Genomic DNA, 20379 nt, shown 5'->3' with positions numbered 1-20379 from the left:
GAAATGTGTTTTGGGGGATAAAGTTCATTTTCTAGGCAAATATTGACTTTGCAAGTAATTGCTGTTAAGCTGATCACTCTTTCTAACATTCTGGAGTATATGCAAATTGTCATTTTAAAAACTGAAGCAGTAGACTTTGTAAAAATGTATATTTGTATCATTCTCAAAACTTTTGGCCATGACTGTACAATACAATTTACCACATAACCTTAAGACAACTCGGGCTCATCCGACAGCAGGACAAGATAAGATACACATTTTTTAAGACGACTCTGTATAGAAAAGCATAGTTAAAAGGAGACATTCAAAAATCTCACAGGCGACAGGGGAGAACACACTAATCATCACCTTTCTCTCACCATGCCTGTGACGCATGCCACATAACAGGCTGGAAGGCATTAACAACCCCCCCCCAAGGTTATGATGACATCACGACTCAGAAAAATGCCCGTCCCTGCTGATGAATTGCACACTCCCCAGTCATTGACTGGCTGAATGGTTAGTCCCTTTAATTTTTACAGCCAAAAGTTGCCCTTCAACTTCAGCAATTTGTTAACTTTATAAAACTGGACACAAATGCAGACCTGCAAAACTGGCATTGTCATATAGGATTTGGAGGAGCTTTAAGATATCATGGGTTGGTATATAACGCTTGTTGCTAAATATTGAGTGGACTGAAGATCAGTCGTATACCTCTGAACAGGGTTATAGTGCAGCATGAGCCAGAATTATTTCAAGCCCCAATGTCATGTATGGAACAACCACAGAAATTAGTAAAATAAATCTGCCGTGAGTTATATAACCCTTATAGTAAACCATCAAAAACACGACAATTATACAATATGGTCAAACTAACTAACCACATTCATAGTTTTCTAGTGATATACAAACTACACAATCCTCTATTAAACCTCATTTTATATGTTATAATAGCAGAAACTTTGGGAGGCAAATGAAAGGCTGTATTTCTGGTTTGGCATAGACATCAGCCACTGATCGTGAGGGTCCAACTATCACCTTTATTCCCACAATGCAATTGTGTGATATGATGTGAGAACACAAGACCAAAGACTCACTTTTCCTCTCTTTCTGGACCAACCATGGCAAAAAAAACTAACTATATTAGACCAATGTATGGTCAGAATGCACACAGATTAAAAAAAAAAAAAACACAATAGCCTGCACCATCAACCACAGCACCAGTTTTCAGTACAACTAGACAATACAATACAAATACTTAAACACATGTTAACAGTCCGCGAAGAGAAAGGAACACTTGCATTACCTTTGCTGGATTTCGATGGCTTGTTCTTATTGGACTTCAGAGAGCCCTTGGATTTGTCTTCTCTAATCAGTTTTTGTACTTCATCCAAAGACATTTTTCGAAGAACCACTACAGGCTTGGCTCCTTTAGTAAGGTCTTCCACAAACCCCACTTTATCAGCTTTCTGTTCCGTTCGCTTAGGCTCCTGGGTGACATTGCCATCCTTATCCCTCTTGAGTTTTGGAATGACAAAATTTTTCAGTGAACCCTGACTCCCACCCAACAAGTAACTTGGGAATCCTGCTTTGTTGTCCCCATGTGATTTATTCCCATCCACCTTAGGTTTATTCCCATCGGTCCTTTTGTCATCTTTACCAGTTGGTGATCGTAAAGCAGGTTTATCCGTCTTTGATTTACTTGGGTCCGGTTTGCTGTCAGATTTAATCCTTGGGCTTCCTGGTCTTAATCTCTGCTCCCCAGAAGAAAGCCGGTCCCTGGACTCATCAGAATCATGTCGGCTGTGCCTTCGCTCAGGATTATCCTTTTTGGAAGGGTCAGACTTACTTCCGTGTTCATTCTTATTGAAAGACCTTAAAGACTCTGGCTTCCTAACCTTGGATGGATCTCCCTTTTGACGATCGGATTCACTCTTGTCATCAGATTTCTGTTTTGGATTGTCAAGATCTCTCTTTGAAGATTCATGACCTGGTCGCCCATCTACTCTTTGCTTAGCCCCATCAGAGCGACTTTCAGGCTTGCCCCTGGGAGACTCTGGTTTAGAATCTGTTTTATGTTTGGATGAATCTGGTTTCTTGTCAGAGGAGAGCCTGTTTGAGTCTCTTCGGTTATCATGTTTGTGTTTTGGTGTCTCTGGACGACTATCACTTCTTTGTCTAGTCAAGATTGGGCGCTCATCGCTTTTTTGTTTCTGACCCTCTTGTCGGGAATCACTTCGCTGCCTTAGGCTTTCTGATCGACCTTCAACCTTTTGCTTAGGAGTTTCAGGTCTGCTATCATTTTTATGCTTGGGTGTTTCGGGACGCCCATCACTTTTTTGTTTAGGATTATCAGTCCGCTGCTTGGGAGTATCGGGCCGACCATCGCTTTTCTGTTTCGGTGTCTCGGATTTGCCATCGGCCTTTTGTTTGGACTGTTCTGGTTTAGTGTCACCCCGTTTTGGAGTCTCTGGCTTTCCCTCAGGTTTCTGTTTGGGAGTGTCTGATTTACCTTCACTACGCAGCTTTGGAGCACTTGGCTGCTGTTTACTGTCTTCTTTATTAGAGTCATCGGGACTTTCATTTTGTTTAACTCCCTCCTGGATGTCACAAGGCTTTGAGTCATTTGAGGAATCACCAAGTTGTGCCTCAGTCTTTACATCCTCCATCAAGTCTCCCGTTTTATTCTCCATTTTGTTAACCTCATAACTCTGCTCACTTAGTTCAGGCTTTGTCTCGCTTTTGCTGTCTCCACAAACCATAGGTTCCTCGACACTCTCAGGGGGCTCTGCTTTGATGTCACATGGTTTGCCTTCTTTCAGTGACTCCTCCTGCACAGGGTCAGCTGGACACTTGGCAGGTGTGCTCATGATGGATTTATCAGGACACTCAGTTTCTGACTCTGACCTCTTTCTTGGTGTCCCTGGATGGTTTTCAGATATATTTCTTAGAACTCCCATTGGATCTTCGGGAGGTGCAGAAACAAATCCATCATTACAATGTTTTGCTTCTTCAGATTTTCTTACAAAGTCCGAGTCCTGAGTTGCAGTTGCCTGAGAGTCCCCTCTGCCAGCATGCAGAAGATCAATGCTAACCATTAAAGCTGGCCGTGACCCATTTCCTGTAGCACTTGTCTCCTGGGAAGCTGGTCTATTTCCTCCAGTAGCACCTCCAGCTTCTAATGGGTAGGAATCTTGCTTCCTCTTCTTTAAAGGTTTATCTAAAAAGTGACCATAAATGCATTAGTACCAAGGTATTTGATGTTTGCAATATAGTCAATGTTTAGAGTTTTGAAGTCTAGATTTATTTGATTTATTCGAAGCAATTTAACAACGATTATAAATTAAGTTTTATCTAAAAGTCTTATTTTCAAAGTGAAGTACTAGTGTTCATTTACGCCCCCTCCATCTCCTCTCTGTTCATTGATTAATTGATGTACAGGCATTAATCAGTTAAGACAGCAAGGGTGTCGGAGGGAAGAGGCAATGCATGCATTGGCTCAGCATCACTTCTATGGCACTTCAGCTTCCAAGGAAACACAAGTTTTATAACTCTGCAAAGGCCACCAGCAAAGACATACACATCATTTGTTTTCTCTCTGTATCAGTCTGTGTCTGCAGGTCTCAAACAGGTACAGACCTAGAAGATTTTCTCTGTATAGCATAACACAAATGCGAAACAAGGGAACTTGAAACAATTTTCTACAAAATTTTAAACCTTTCATGAATTGACAGATTTATAAATCTAGGCCATAAAAAATAGCTCCTGAAAAAGGAATGCATGTTGAAATGTTACACACAGTATGCTCCTACTAAATACAATAGGAAGAGGCAAGATTACTCACCGTCACTATTCACATGACTGAAAGCGAACACCAAATGTACAATATGAAAAACAACTCCACCAAGGAGACAAATATCAACTTTTTATGATTCTAAAAGATCTGGCCATACTCTCTAAGGCTTATCTCTCTTAAAACAAATGTGTCTATTTTCCATCTCGCCCGACCCCTTCCACCACAGACACCATCAGCCAGTGGTTGTTCGGAAGCTCCAAAACACCTTAGACTGAAAGTCAAACCCACTGCAAGTGACATATACAGCTGATCATAATCTAAGGTGTATGGGGACCTTAAAGGGGTAGTGCACCAAAAATTTTTTTCTTTCAAATCAACTGCTGCCATGAAGTGCCAGAGATTTGTAATTTACTTCTATTAAAAAATCTCAAGCCTTCCAGTACTTATCAGCTGCTGTGTGTCCAGCAGGAAGTGGTGTTTTCTTTCCTGTCTGACACAGTGCTCTCTGTTGCCTCCTCTGTCCATGTCAGGAACTGTCCAGAGAAGGAGCAAATCACTATAGAAAAACTCTCCTGCTCTCCAGACTGGAAATAATACCACTTCCTGCTGGACATACAGCAGCTGATAAGTACTGGAAGGCTTGAGATTTTTTAATAGAAGTAAATTACAAATCTCTGGCACTTCATGGCAGCAGTTGATTTGAAAGAAAATTTTTTTGGGTGCACTACCCCTTTAAGGGTGCGTTCACACGTACAGGATCCGCAGCAGATTTGATGGCGCAGATTTGAAGTTGCAAAGCAAATCTGGGCCATGAAATCTGCTGCGGATCCTGTACGTATGAACGCACCCTTAGAGTCCCTTCTCCACCAACATGTAACTTCTGTTGACTGCGGCAGAAGTGTCTAAGTTTACAATAATTTTTGCAAAATATATCTATGTATATTATACATTTACAATAATGAATAAGGCGATTGACACCACAGGATTTTGATGAGTGAATTCCTAAATCCTTATCAAACATTTTGTATCCTACGCATGGCAATGGAGCTTTAGAACCACATTCAGATGCTTTGAAAATAAATTCACAAACTACATATCCTCAACAGAAACCAAAGTGTCAGCCTAAGAAGCTCCTGTAGATGCATGTCATATGTCAGCAGCACACCCTCAATGTATGAATTTCAACTACTGTAGACTTTCAGTAGCTTTTGGATGAACACTTGTTCTGAGGACAGCTCTGTCTCCAATTCCCTCTAAGGACAAATCTTTAAAGTGTCACTTTCGACATAAAAAAACCTTTTGACATGTCAAAAGTTTTGATTGGTCCAGGTCTGAGTGTTAAAGTGACTCTGTACCCACAATCTGTCCCCCCCAAACCGGTGTCAGATTGTGGGTACAGAGTCGCTTTAAGACCACTGCAGTGCGATTCACTTCCCGCTCAGTGTCAGAAAAAGAGAGTTGGGCTTCATCGACTTACAGTAGGAGCCAGACTCATCATGTGACTCAGAGCCGGGAGAGGACCTTGCTTAGCTCATTCTCACGACTGGTATGGGTCTGAACATGTCAGAGGTTTTTTATGGTGACAGGTACACTTTAAGTGTTCTCAATGGAGAAAAGAGGGGTAAAGCTGCTGCCAGATTCCTCTGGCAGTGGCTTAGATCTTTGTGGAAAAAAGGGTTGGGTAGTGGAAATCCAACTTGCTGATCTTGCACTCCCAATGTCATCAATCTAGGGAGAGTTGGGAGGCTCCATACACATTAGTTATAAACCATTCTGGTCCACCTTCGAGTACGTATAATAACAGAATCATTCTAATGCATCCTGGCTTGGACTTCCAATCCCATGTAATCCCTTATTTCTCCAACCAGTAAAACTTGTTACCTTTATCCTGAACTTCTTTTGAAAAGCGTTCCCTCTCAATGGCAGATTCCCGCTCTATCCTCTCTATTTCCGCCAAAGCATCCAGTTCAATTTCATCATATGGCGTTATGTTTCCTGTTTGTTGGGTTTGTGACTGAGCCACGGGAGGTTGAGACGGTTTTGCAGTTGCAGACGTGTTGGGCTGTAGGACGGGCACTTGCTGTACTTGCAGGAATTCATTCTGCTCTTGAAAACAAGCAGCAGCATTCAAGGGGCGATTTACGTCCTGTGGAGTGACTGGCGTTTTTGATGTGTGCCCAGGAAACTGCACATTGAAAGAGGAATCACCCTCCGAGACATTACTGTTCTCCATGCTGGAGAGAATGTCTCCTTGCTGGTCCATTTCCGATGATCTTACACGTGACAGTCTTAATGTGAGTTTGGTAGAGTCCTTGGAGGGAGAACTAATGATGTCATACATTGCTGACTTTTCGCTCGGCTCCTTCTCATCTTTGCTCATCTTTAACTTTTTCTGTCTTTTTAGCTTTCTGTCAGGTGAGTCCAGCAAAATATCAGGCGGAGCGTCTCTTGGAGAGGTGTAGGGGGGAGGCTGGGATTGAAGAATTAATGATCTTGATCCTAAAGGAGGAAAAACAAAGGTAATGAGCAAAACTGAAGGTATACTTAATCCAGGGATGGATGATAGGGCTATAAATACATCGAGTACATTATGTCCTGTATATTTAAGAACATCTGTTACTGTAATAATACTACCAATACATTCTCAGGGGAACGTTCAATTAAAAAGACGCCTCAGTTTTATTTTATTTTTTTTGCATTTATGTTCTGAAGCAAATGGGACTTAAAATCTGCAGTAAATCTTTGGTGGTCACCTTCTAAAGCCAATAAAAACTTTTTCGAAAGGGATCAGCATGGAGACAAATTTACCTTTGGGTGTCCCTTCGCTTCCAGCAGGAGAGCACACGGACTGTGGGGATCGTAGAGGAAATGAGGCAGCGTTCCTGATCGAGGAATCACTATCCTGTAAACAAAACAAATGTATAAAATACATACACTAAATCTGGCCACAGAAATGGGGATTGAAAGGGAATGAGGTGTACGACTAGATATGGATACAGTCTTGGTTCAAGGTAATAATCTCTTAAAACAACATTACATGTTTACAATCTAGTAGGACTGTTTGCTGAAGTAGATTAAAGCACTACAGCACAAATATAAAACGAGTTAGTATACCCAGTGTTTATACAGTGCAATGTATAGCCGGCTAATGTTTTGATACTAAAGGGGGGGGGGGGGGGGGGGGGGGCAAAAATATTTTTTTCTTTCAAATCAACTGGTATCAGAAAATTATATAGATTTGAAATTTACTCCTATTTAAAAAATCTCCAGTCTTCCAGTACTTATCAGCTGCTGTATGTCCTGAAGGAAGTGGTGGATTCTTTCCAGTCTGAAACAATGCTCTACTGCTGTGGACAGAGGTGGAAGCAGAAAGGTTTCCTATGGAGGTTTGGTACTACTTCAGGCAGTTGCTGACATGGACAGAGGTGGCAGCAGAGAGCACCGCGTCAGAAAGGAAAGAAAACTTCACTTGCTGCAGGACATACAGCTGCTGATAAGTCCTGGAAGATTTAATATATAAATATATACATATATATATAAAAGTACAATTCTATATAACTTCACACCAGTAGATTTGAAAGAAATTCTTTCTGCTAAAGAACCCCCTTAAAACAGCTACTAAAAACATAAGTGAACAGGGGCACAGCGGCTATGGCCTTACTTTAGGAGTTTTGCCTTCTTAGAGCAAAGTAAGCAGCTTCAAATCCGCCAGCTATAGACATAATGCCTGCTCCTAGTATCCCCATTAATACCAAGAGTACTATTCACAGTCACGTACATACCTCACTGCCCAATCTATGTACCATCTGCAGATAGTCCTCACTAGTGCTGTGTCTGGAATTATCGGCATGGTGGTTTGCAGAGTTTCCCGCCAACTGGCCGGAGACTTTGTTTTCATGCAGGTTCCTTAACCCGCCCGCCACAACTGGGCTGGAAACTGAAGCTGTCAAAGTAAAGAGTCAGATGTCAAGAGATGTCACGACTGACTAGCTAGACCACAACTATATAAGAGTGGCTTATTGGCAGTGCCACATTATCCGTTACCTTGCTGCATTTGTTGTTGATGTGAATAACTTCCAGGGTGAGGGTATGGCATATATCCTGCAGGGCTTTGAGGAGCGTAGGGACTAGGTACAGGACTGTTTTGCTGGCCAATAAATCGATTTGTTGAACTGGTCTGAGGTGGCACAAATCGACTGAAATGAAAGAGAAAGGTTTGTGTGAACAAAAATATTTTTTCTTTTTTAGACCATCTGCCTTTTCACTTTTTTTTTATGCTTTATCCCATACATGATGATTAGTATTAAATTCATTGGATACACATTGGTTACAGCAAAAACAAAAAAAAAAACTTTTCTAAAATAAGCCATACTTTTATCATGAACACTCAAGCAGAGTTTACATTCCACAGAATATCAGTCTCTGGAAAACGTGGACTTTTATCTCCTAAGAGAATGATTTTCTGGTGAGTGACTTTAGCTATTGCTTCATCCACAATCCAATCCGGCTCCATATATGGAAGTAGTCTGCAATATCGGAGAGTTCTTCATATTCCCACTGAGAAACGAGTGCACGTCTATGGAGCCATTCTCCCAACTATTTATCCAGGATGCAGTTATGTGGATAATGCACTTGGGAATGTAAGCCATAAATAGAAGTGCTGGACTGAGCATTACCTGGAAGGGCTATGAGAGATAGTGGTTGGTTGATAATTGGAAGATGCTGGGCTGCCGTGCATGGAATTCTGGGGAAGCTTATACTGAGGCATCATCATCCCTGAGAAGAAAACAGAGCTGGGGATCAGCGGGGGTTCAAACAGCAATCCCACCAACATTACAGACGAGCAAAAATACAATGCGAATACTGCAATAGAGGATGCTAAAAATGCAAATATAATATTTAATTCTAAGAAAGACAAAAATGCAATAAGTAATCAATGCAGAGCGTATACACCAACAACTTTATACATTGCACTACCCAGGAAAGAGTGGTTCTCTAGATAATAGTCTCATATAAGCACTAAGGAAATCATGTCAGGCCTTCCACGGAAGACATTTCTGTGAAACACAGAACGTGCGTATAAAGCCCAAGGCTGTGCTCCCACATTTGCTTTATCCACCTGTGTTTCTTGATTTATGCAATTAGAACCTAAATGGACTGTGTGGGCTGTGCAATGTGATCAGCAGTGCCCGACTTAGGCTGAACAACCATTCCCGGTGGAAACCCCACCACAGTGTTACGCCACTATCATTCATACAAGTGAATGGGGTGGTGCTGCGACTTTGCAGTTTTAAAGATTTCACCCAGGATGAATTTGTGTGAGCAGGAATTACTAGTAGGTTACTAATAAGACTATTCACAAATCATGTTTTGCCAGCTGCTGCTCATAAACCACAATTTAACACGTGATGCATTTTTCAAGCACAAACTTAGGAACACAACCGCTTATTTTCACATACCGTATTCTTCTGATGCTACAGACAAGCCCTGTAGTGGAGTCTTTACCCGGCTCGGCATGGTATATCAATATGATGCGGGAAGAAAGGAAAGTGTCTAAATCTTGGTGGCTCTGTGATGACAGCCGCGCGGCTGCTTCGTTACAGAGCAATGAAGATTCAAACACCGTTCCCGGCATAATATTGACAAATCAAGCTGATCGGGGAAAGACTCCTCTACAGGGCTTCCATGTCTGTAGCATCAGAAGAATACATGAAGTAGGAATAGGTCCTTGGAAAGTCTAGCCTAACTTTACACCAGCTGTTCAGTTACTTTAATTTAGGCCAGATCCTTGGGTCGTAATGAGGTCTAAAACCCATTAAGGTGGTGTATGGCACAGGTACCTTTTTTAAACGCAAACTGTGTGAGAGATCGGACACATTTTGAATAGTTAATCTGCCCCAAACTGTATTGAGAATTTTAGTTTTGCTTACATAAACCAGAATATGCTTGTATTAATAAAAAAAGTATGTACAGATGTAAGGCTTTTGTAACTCAGGGATAAAAATCATTCTAGTATTGAATGTCACTGTAAACTCTAGTTTACCTATAAGACCCTAAATTGTAACCTGAATACAATTTAACACAATTTCAAACAAATTCTTATTACATTACATTGAAATCAGTCAATTGTTGGTTACATTATGATTATGACTATTATGTGCCTGCATGAAAGCAAAAAAAACACCCAGCAGGTGGCTAGATAGACGTGCTAAATATCAGGCCGTAATGCTGCGTTTACACGGAACGCTTATCGATCGAATTTTCGCAATAGCATTTGAGCGATAATAGGCTCGTGTAAACACAGCAAACGATCAATCGACTAGCAAGAAATCGTTCATTGTGATCTTTCAACATGTTCTCAAATAGTCGTTGGTCGTTCGCTAAAAATTCGCAGATCGCTTCGTGAAAACAGTCTTTCAAAGATTGACCCTATGTGTGAGATGGGCTTAAGCAATCTAAAAATCGCAATAATGATTTTTTTGTCTAAATGCTAATAGTTATAAAAACCAAATCGTTGCTTCAAAATTGTTAAACAATCGATTGGACGAATTATCGCTTCGTTTAAATGGACCATAAGGCAGAGGACCTCGAACCCGGATATTTTCTCTTACAAATCAGATGGAACGTGGTTATGTCTTACCACCTGACACTGCATATCTGTTCTGCATACTTTTTTCCCTGAAAACATTGGGATTTCTGGCCAAGGTGGCCTGCAGCAGGACTGGTATGTCGCCTTCAGGATCATCACTGCCCAGGTTATCTTTCAGTTCTCTGTTAAAAGGAGGAAGAGAAATAGTTAAAAGACTGCACATAATCTCAGCGTAATAAATTGCTTTGCAAACCACTAGTATAGAAAGGGAAAGACTATTAGTACACTGCCGAGTGACATCTAAGATGGATTTATCTCCGTCCAGTAGCTAAATAAATTGACTCCATCTATAACAATATATGAATGCATAGTGATCATATTTGAACAATATTAACTAAAATCTAAGTTTTAGATCTGCCTTAAGTTGAGTTTAGAAAAATTTTTGTGACTGAACTAAGGCTGCAATTCGGGGCAGTAAATTTCAGTCACCATGACTCCTTTATATTGCATATGGGAAATGATATTTGTTTTACATCAAACACATTGGATCAAGGCTAAAGGAAAAGGAGAAACAATATGTATTTTTTTTTAAAAATGGCCTCTGTTCACATTGATTTTTTTTTTTTTTTTTTTTTACATGCAAAGTAGGGTATGCCGGCATTAAATAAATTAAACATGTATTAGAAAACTCGATTCAGGCAGAAAGTTACATTCAGAATTCTGCTGGATTGCATCACGCACGACAACTTCCAATTACTCTATGGTAAATTAAGCGTCTTTGTTGAGCACAACACTGGGATATATAGGCCAAAGCCAGTGACGTTACCAAGAACTGCTAAAACAATGATTGTCATGTTCACCCAGCCGAGTTATTTGTCATCTGGAGGTGTACCTATTATCTACACGACCAATGTCACTGAGGTGTCAGAAGGGTAAAATGATGGAGGTTGTGTACTGAGATTCCCAACAAGTGTTCGAAAGTGGCAGAAAGCTCAGCTGAGCTCTCCATCCCTTCTCCTGCAAGGCACAGTCAGCTGCGTATAAGCTATATACAGCCTGACTAGAGCCAGGAGAAGGGGAAAAGAGCTGAGCAGTGTAAACTTCTTACAGGAACACCAACAGGTCCTCTCAAGCCCACAGAAACAGTTTCTTATACCTATTACATAGAACCACTAACATCTCTGGTGATGTGTAAACCCCCCCGTTTATTATGGCTGCTGGTTACACACCACCAGTGCCCTTTAAAGTGTCACTATCATTTAAGAAGAATGGCACAACCAGAACTATTATGTCCTACCAGGTAGAGCCCAAAGACCAGTCCACAGCCATTTTTACATAGCAGGGTATTAATGCTGATAACAGTGGACAGGATTCAGATTGTGAACAAAAGTGCCGCCGTTCTGGGACAAACACTTTTCTGTATTTTTTATACAATGTATATTTATGCAAAAAAAAAAAAAAAAAAAAAACACTTTTCTACTTACATGTGGTCTGTTGACACCTGATTGAGGCTATGGACGAGCTGAGACACCAGAGGTTCATCCCTGCACGCCAGAAGGCAGTTCACCTCCTCTGCTATCCGCCCATTAAAGAGGAGGCTCTTTGTAGTTGTAGCAGGTAAAGGGGATGGAAGAGGCAGCTGGTTCAGTACTGTGGAGGAGAAAGACATGAGATGAACCATTTTAGCTACAAACGTGAAGTAGTCGTCTGGGAAAGCAATGAAATGTTTTTCAACATTTCTGATGCTGTAGCACAAAATAAATCATATATAGCTTGTGATAGATTAAAAGGGCTATTCACACCATATCTGCAGGGTACACAGAGTATTTAATTGCCGCTATCTTTAACCTACTCATAACTACCTACATGTACTATATAGATTGGTATACCTGCCCATCACCTGAGGCGGGCTCTATGAGAAGATCACCAATAACACTGATTAATGCTATGGCATAGGACTGTCTATGCAATCTAATAATTGCATGTCAAAGTACCCTAGGTGGACTAAGAAAAAATTTAAAAACAAAAAAAAAAGGTTTTTAAAATACACCCCCCCCCCCAAATAAAAGTTTAAATCACCCCCTTCCCATTATCGCAAAAAAAAACAAAAAAAATGTTAAAAATCATTAAATACATAAGCATATTATATACTGTAGCATGCAAAGTTGTACAATATAAACATATAAACAGTAGTGTTCTCGTATGTTGAACGGCGTAAACATAAAGAGGGAAAAAGCGCCAGGATTGCCAATTTTTTGTTACATTGTAAATAAAAAATTTTTTATAAAAAGTGACATATGATAGTAATAAAAACTAGAGATCATGGCGCAAAAAATGACACCCCATACAGCTCCATAGGTGAAAAAATAAAACTGTTTAAAGAGTCAAAATAGAGCAATTTAAGTACAGTGGTGCCTTGGATTACGAGCATAATTCGTTCCGGGACCGTGCTTGTAATCCAAATCCACTCTTATACCAAAGCAAATTTTCCCATAAGAAATCATTGAAATGTAGACAATTGGTTCCACACCCCAAAAATAATTTTATAATCATTATAGCAGCAGTGTGTATAGCTGAGTATGAGTGCAAGCACATTATAGCAGCAGTGTGTATAGCTGAGTGTGAGTGCAAGCACATTATAGCAGGAATGGAGAGGATGGGAAACACAAGGACTGATAGAGACTGCAGGGAGCATGAAGGAATGAGCAGGGCAGATGAGGACACAGTATAGCAGCACTCTGTCCGGGGAGAGAGGGGTTAAAGCTATAAAGCGATTACCCCCACAGTCCTGTCCCCTGATGCAAGCCCCAGCCTGAAGTGGATCTGCTATAAATTGGAAGGTGAGAGAGACTTCCTGGGTCAGAGTACTGTGCTGCAGACCCCGCTATGCAGGCCATGCCCCTCCCCCACTCACGCTCCCACCCAATACCAGGAGCTCTTAAACCAAAGCAATGCTGTTAAACCAAGTCACAATTTTGAAAAACTGTGAGCTCTTCTTGCAAAACGCTCTTAAACCAAGTTACTCTTAAACCAAGGTTTTAGAAAAGCTATGAAACCATGCATATTGTTGTGTTCAGATTGACATATAAGAAAGGTATTAATAGTCAGTTTTAGCGTGAAGTGCATTACATAGACACGGAAACTCCCCAAAAGTTACAAAACAGCATTTTTTCCCCAATTTCACCCCATAAATAGTTTTGGGATTCAGTCATACATTTTTTTGGTAGATTAAAAGGTACCGTTACAAAGTACACTTGTTACTGAAAAAAACAAGCTCTTACATGGCCCCTGTAGATGGAGAAATAAAGGCGCTAAAGCTCTTAGAAGACGAGGAGGAAAAAATGAAAAAAATAAAATAAAATTGGAGCGGTCATTGAGGCCATTTTGGCCTGGGTAATGAAGGGGTTAAAAAGCAAATTAGTCATTCAGGGGTCTCAATATCTGCTATTTTATACTTTAAAGCGTAACTGTCGCTTCAGGGTCATTTTTCTGAAAACATTAACCACTTAAGGACCGGGCCTAAAATGGCCTTAAGGACCGGAGCAAATTTTATGAATATGACCTGTGTCACTTTATTCATTAATAACTTCGGGATGCTTTTACCTATCCGGCTGATTCTGAGATTGTTTTCTCGTGACATATTGTACTTTATATTTCTAGTAAAATTGAGTCGATACTTATAACGAATCTTTATGAAAAAAACCAAAATAACGTGAAAAATTGTAAAAATAAAAATGCATTTTTCCAACTTTAAACCTTTTCTGCTTATACAGAAAATTGTTATGCCACATAAATTATATATTAAATAGCATTAGCAACATGTCTACTTTATGTTGGCGGTACTTATTAAACTATATTTCATTTTTTTTAGACAATAGAAAGCGTAAAACATTAGCAGCAAATTTCCAAATTTTCAGTAAAATTTCAAAATCAGATATTTTTAGGGACCTGTTCAGGTTTAAAGTGTATTTGAGGGGACTGTATGTTAGAAAGCCCCACGAAGCACCCCATTTCAGAAACTGCACCCCCCAAACTCTGCAAAAGCACATCCAGAAAGTGTTTTTTTAACCCTTTAGGGGAGTCACAGAAATAAAAGCTAAGTGTGTAAGAAATTAGAAAATTTTAATTTTCTGTGCAGAGATTTTATTGTAATCCAATATTTTTCATAATTATAAACCTATTAGCAGAGAGATGCACCCCAACATTTATTGCCCCGTTTCTGCAGTTTATAGAAATACCCCATATGTGGCCCTATTGCGCTATTTGACGCAACCACAAGCCTCAGATATAAGGGAGCGCCTAGTGAATTTCAACGCCTCCGTTATATTTGGTCATTTCTGACTGTACCACTTCAGGTTGTCAGAGGCTCTGGGGTGCCAAAACCTAAAAAACACCCCTAAAGGGACACCATTCAGAAAACTACACCCCTCGAGGAATGTAACAAGGGGTGCGGTGAGCATCTGGACCCCATAGGTGCTTCACAGATTTTCCCAACAATATGGCGTGAAAAAAGACAAAAGTATTTTTTACACTAAAACGTTGTTCTAGACTTCAATTTTTCATTTTCACAAAGGGATAAAAGGAAAAAAAAAAAAACACAAAACATGTAGTGCAGTTTCTCCCGAGTACAGAAATACCCCACATGTGGACATAAAGTGCCAAGCGGGCGCAGGACGAACGTCCAAAGGGAAGGAGCGCCAATTGGCTTTTAAAAGCTGGATTTAACTGGAATGGATTTCAAGGGCCATGTCGCATTTACAGAGCCCTCGTGCTGCCAAGACACTGGAAACCCCCCACAAGTGACCCCATTCTGGAAACTACACCCCTCAAGGAATCTAACAAGGGGTGCAGTGAGCATATGGACCCCACTGGTGACGGGCACAAATGTGGAACAATGTGACGTGAAAGTGAAAAATTTCATTTTTTCACTTTCACGGCACAAATGTGGCCGTCATCAAGGGGTCCATATCCTCACTGCACCCCTTGTTAGATTCCTTGAGGGGTTCAGTTTCCAGAATGGGGTCACTTGTGGGGGGTTTCCAGTGTCTTGGCAGCACGAGGGCTCTGTAAATGCGACATAACGTACATCATCCATTCTGGCCAAATCCAACCTCCAAAATCCAAATGGCGCTCCTTCCCTTCAGAGGCTTGCCCTGCACCCACATGGCGCTTTATGTCCACATGTGGGGTATTTACGGACTTAGGGGAAATTGCTCTAAACATTGTGTGTTTTTTTCTCTTTTAACCCCTTGTGAAAATGATAAATTCAAGGCTAGACCAACATTATAGTGTAAAAAATGTAATATTTCATTTTCACGCCACATTGTTCCACATTTGTGCCAGTCACCAGTGGGGTCCATATGCTCACTACACCCCTTGTTACATTCCTTGAGGGGTGTAGTTTCCATAATGGGGTCACTTGTGGGGGGTTTCAACTGTCTTGGCAACACAGGGGCCTTTTAAATGCAACATGGCCCCTCGAAATCCATTCCAGCCAAATCCAGCCTCAAAAAACCAAATGGCGCTCCTCCCCTTTGGAGGCTTACCCTGCACCCGCCTGACGCTTTATGTCCACATGTCGGGTATTTCCGTACTCAGGGGACATTGCTCTACAAATTTTGTGGTTTTTTTTTTTTTAGCCCCTTGTGAAAATGAAAAAAATCAAGACAAGATTAATGATTTAGAGTAAAAATTTAAAACAAATTACACTAAATGTTGGTCTAGCCTTGATTTTTTTTTCCATTTCCACAAGGGGTTAAAAAAGAAAATAAACGCAAAGCGTGTAGGGTAATTTCCCCTGAGTACGAAAATACCCCACATGTGGATATAATGTGCCATATGGGCACAGGGCAAGCCACCAAAGGGACAGAGCGCCATTTAGAGGCTGGAATGGAGGATGGAGGCCATGTCGCAATTACAAAGCTCCTGTTCTGCCAAGACAGTAGAAACCCCCCACAAGTGACCCCATTCTGGAAACTACACCCCATAAGGAATCTAACAAGGGGTGCAGTGAGCATATAGACCCCACTGGTAACCGGCACATATGTAGAACATGTGCCGTGAAAATAAAAAATACAATTTTTTTTCATTTTCACGTCCAAAATGTGGCCGTCAGCAGGGGGCCATATCCCCGCTGCCCCCCTTGTTAGATTCCTTATGGAGGGTAGTTTCCAGAATGGGGTCACTTGTGGGGGGTTTCTACTGTCCTGGCCGCACAGAGGTTTTGTAATTGCATCATGGCATCCTCTAATGGGAATGGCGGCCATACCTACTTAGCTGGGGAAAAGGGACAATTATTAATTTATTTGGGGGTATTAGGCCAATTATTAGTTTATAAGGTTGAAAATGACAGGTGTCTATCAAATTCAACCTGTGTTGATCCAGAGGAAGGCAAAAAACCCTCGTGAGGCAGACGACAGTAGCCTCATCACAGGGGAAAAATTCCTTCCCGACTGCATAATGGCGATCAGAATATTCCCTGGATCAACGTGACCCCTGAAATAGGAATAAGGGACAGAATTTAGAAAATGTAGAACTCCGATGACGTGTGGTACGCCTTGAAGCGATCCAGTATGCAGAGGCCGGGGCGATCAGGACAGGTGTCACACTGGAACATGGTGTCTTTCCTGATCCCCCCGTTATGCCACACTTTGCACTTCTTCTGGGGTCTCCTGTTTTCCAGTGTGGGGGACGTCACCTGGAAAATGTTGTCCTGGTGCGATACGGGGTCCTTCATATCCAGAAGCGCTGGGTCCGCTCCATGGCTGCTAAATATTAGGGCTCTGTTACTGCTTCTGATATTTTCGGATCGTGCCGCAAGCTACAGCAGCTCGGGCAGCGAGGGACCGGAAGAGGGGGTGCTGGTATAAAAGTTATCCCTGTACAGGTGGTGGTAACCTTTATCCAGCAGTGGGAAGATCAGTTTCCCAACGATCTCCCCACTAATGGCCCTATTCCACGGAACGATTATCGTTCGTTTTCGGACGATATCGACCGCTACGGACGATAATCGTTCCGTGGAATAGAGTGCAACGATCAGCCGACATCGTTCATGTCGGCTGATCGTTGCAGTCGCTTGTTTTTCAACATGTTGAAAAACAAGCGACTGATATAGCAGCGATCTGCTGCCGTCGCTCCGTTGAATAGGAGCATCGGCAGCAGACGCTGCTATATCCTATGGGCTGCCCGGACGATCAGCGATCCTCCGAGCAGCCCCCCCGCAGCCCCTCCCGCACTCACCCGCTCGCTGCAGCCGCGTTGAATAGCGGCGGCAGTGAGCCGGGAACGAGGAGCAAACGAGCGCTAATAGCGCTCGTTTGCTCCTCTAAAACGACCCGTGGAATAGGGCCATAACTCCGAGGATGGGAGGGGGGGAGGCATCTGGGGGCTGGATTTGGGTGTCCCTTCCTACATACACTCTAAGGGTACGTGCACACCGCGGAATGGCGAAGGATAACCCTTTGTGCATTCCGCAGTTGGCACCCACCGGCAGACTGATGCGGGGGCGCATCTCCGTCCGGGTCATAGACTCCATTCTATGCACGGGCGGATTCCACTCTCTGTCAAATGTGTTAATTCTTTGGACGGACGATGGAATCCGCCCATGCCCATGGAGTCTATGACACGGGTGGAGACGCGCGCCTCCTTCAGTCCGCCGGTGGGTGCCAGCTGCGGAATGCACAAAGGGTTATCCTTCGCCATTCCGCAGTGTGCATGTACCCTAAATCTTTAAGTGTACCCTGATGTACTCTCAAAGAGTTAGTAGAATTTCACGCCATACCGTCATCTCCTATTGGGACGGTACTGGCGGAAAAGACGTGTCTGGGGGGCAGCGTACGCTACGCTACCCCCAGACGCGTCACTGGATGATGAGGATGAATGGAGCAAAGAAGGATCCCCCCATTTATCCTCACTGGTTGTTTTGGTGTCGGAGGCAATAATAGCGTATGCGTCCAACACCGAAAATACCCTGGGGCCATCTTTATACGGGGAATGGTATATGGGGTATGTAAATGTGTAGTGGTGTAGTGTAAAACTTTATTCCGTGTAGTGTAATGGTGTTTTTTTTACATTTTTTTTAACATTAAGTATATATATAAAAAAAAAAAACCTACGCCAAGAAAGGAGTTGCTGATAAATGCCGCACTTATGTGCGGCACTTATAAGCAGACCGTGGCTGTAGGATATAGAAAAAAAAACTCTACGCCAAAAAGGAGGAGTTGCTGATCAGCGGCGCACTTACGTGTGATGCTGATCAGCACTCAGCGGCGATAGGGTGCGGAAAATAAAAAAAAATAAAAAAAAAACACCTTTCTTCAACCCTATAGCTACTGATATGTGTATTATATACACTTATGAGCCGCTAGGGGGCAGTAGAACGCAAATTCCGGAAAAAGCCGAAGTTTGACGACGCTGGAGCCGATGATTGCCGATGGGGACCGCCGGAAAAAGACGCAGACGAAGACGAGGACGCGATCGGAACCCGAAAGACGCGATCGGGACGCTGGATCCGGTGAGTATGGGTCAATACCTGCTCTGGACACCTCAGCTACCTAGCTGAGGTGTCCACAGCAGGTATTTAACTCTTTCATGGGGTACTTATATTGCCGTGATCGGCCGGCCGGTCACGGCGATCGAGACGTGGCACCGTGGCCACCATTACTTTTAACAATAATGGCGGTCGGTGCCGTCCATTGCTTTCCGGGCCATCGTGTCACCGATGACCCGGAAAGCTGCAGATCGCCGCCATTGGCTAATCTGAATTGATCAGCCAATAGCTGCGATCGTCAGCACGGGAGGGGTTAATCACCCCCCGTGCCGACAAGCAGGGATAGCCTGCTATACATTATAGCAGGCCATCTTCCCCGATCGGGGAAACCGCGGGCGTAAATGTACACCCGTTTGCGTTAAGGCACGGGTTTTGGGGGCGTACACTTACGCCCGCGGTCGTTAAGGGGTTAAATATCAACAGTACAAGCGATTTTAAGAAACTCTGTAATAGGTTTTATGTACTAAAAGAGTTTCCTTCTGGACTGAAAAAGCAATCTCCCAGCCTCCCCCCTCACATCAAATGAAGCAGGATTTCTGTCTCCATTATGTGGCTATGGAGAGGGGAGGGGCTGTTAGGAGTGACTGAGCACAGAGGATTTCTGCACAGCACAACACCCTGCAATCTTCTCTCAGTAAGTTCATAGATAAGCACTGACCTTTCTGACACCTGAATTTAGCGTTTTAGGTGCCCAGAGAGTCTACAAACAGCTGACCTTCATGTCACCTCTTCCTGCTCCCTCATCTCCCTCAGCCCCTCCCCCCTTCATAGGCTTACAATGGAGAGAGCAGAGCCCGTCTTCACTGGCTTCTCTGTGAAGACCTGTTTGCATGATAATGCACAGATAAAAAGTCGGGGGGGGGGGGGGGGGGCATTTTTGGCTGATAAAACCTATTACAGAGTTTCTTAAAATCGCTTATACTACTGATTTCTGCAATAAAAAAAAAAAAAAACATGACAGTTACACTTTAAACTTTGTACATAAGACACTATAGAAAACCCATTTATGTAGAGATTAAGATGTACTTATGTAGGTTTAAACTATAGAAAACCCAGTCTGAGCACAAAGGAAAAGTATTAACTTCAATGTGTTAACTTCCAGACAACACTCACATCAATGGCACCAATTTTTAGATCAAAACAACATAGTAAGCATAACATACAGATCATATATGTCTAATACGTTCATGGCTGGTCCTGGGGCCTTTGTTTAGGTCCTCCATCAGCTTCTCCCTGTGTAACCACCTAGATCCTATTGATCGCAGCATCTAAGAGCTTAGTGCATTGCCAGCCTGCAATTAATACTGTAAACCAGTGAAACTACAGCTGTATGCTAATAGATAAATGAGAGCATTAGTGATGCACCAGCAGTTATAGCAGTTTGTGGAAACACAAGTACTAAGCAGTGGGCTAAAAGAAAGCACTTCCTGGTTCTGTAGTCACATGGTGGATCACATGATCCATCTA

At 42.3% G+C, this 20379-nt stretch overlaps 1 protein-coding gene across 5 annotated transcripts in view; it reads right to left on the bottom strand.

Moving 5' to 3' along the window:
• NIPBL (NIPBL cohesin loading factor) overlaps positions 1-20379 on the bottom strand; it is an 87700-nt gene that overhangs the window by 30832 nt on the left and 36489 nt on the right. For 4 of the 5 annotated variants that reach the window (XM_069963082.1, XM_069963081.1, XM_069963083.1 and 1 more), the window contains exons 3-10: positions 11849-12014; positions 10416-10546; positions 8452-8551; positions 7820-7971; positions 7558-7718; positions 6584-6677; positions 5657-6274; positions 1286-3199 (exon numbers count right to left, since the gene is read on the bottom strand). In XM_069963082.1, coding sequence (XP_069819183.1) covers positions 1286-3199; positions 5657-6274; positions 6584-6677; positions 7558-7718; positions 7820-7971; positions 8452-8551; positions 10416-10546; positions 11849-12014 — 3336 coding nt within the window. The remainder of the gene's footprint in view (positions 1-1285; positions 3200-5656; positions 6275-6583; positions 6678-7557; positions 7719-7819; positions 7972-8451; positions 8552-10415; positions 10547-11848; positions 12015-20379) is intronic. The other variant, XM_069963084.1, reaches the window with a different exon arrangement.

Source organism: Dendropsophus ebraccatus, chromosome 3 (assembly GCF_027789765.1).
Source record: "Dendropsophus ebraccatus isolate aDenEbr1 chromosome 3, aDenEbr1.pat, whole genome shotgun sequence".
Classification (NCBI taxonomy): Eukaryota; Metazoa; Chordata; class Amphibia; order Anura; family Hylidae; genus Dendropsophus; species Dendropsophus ebraccatus.
Note: the sequence above shows the minus strand (reverse complement) of the source record. Positions and strands in the feature narration are given on the sequence as shown.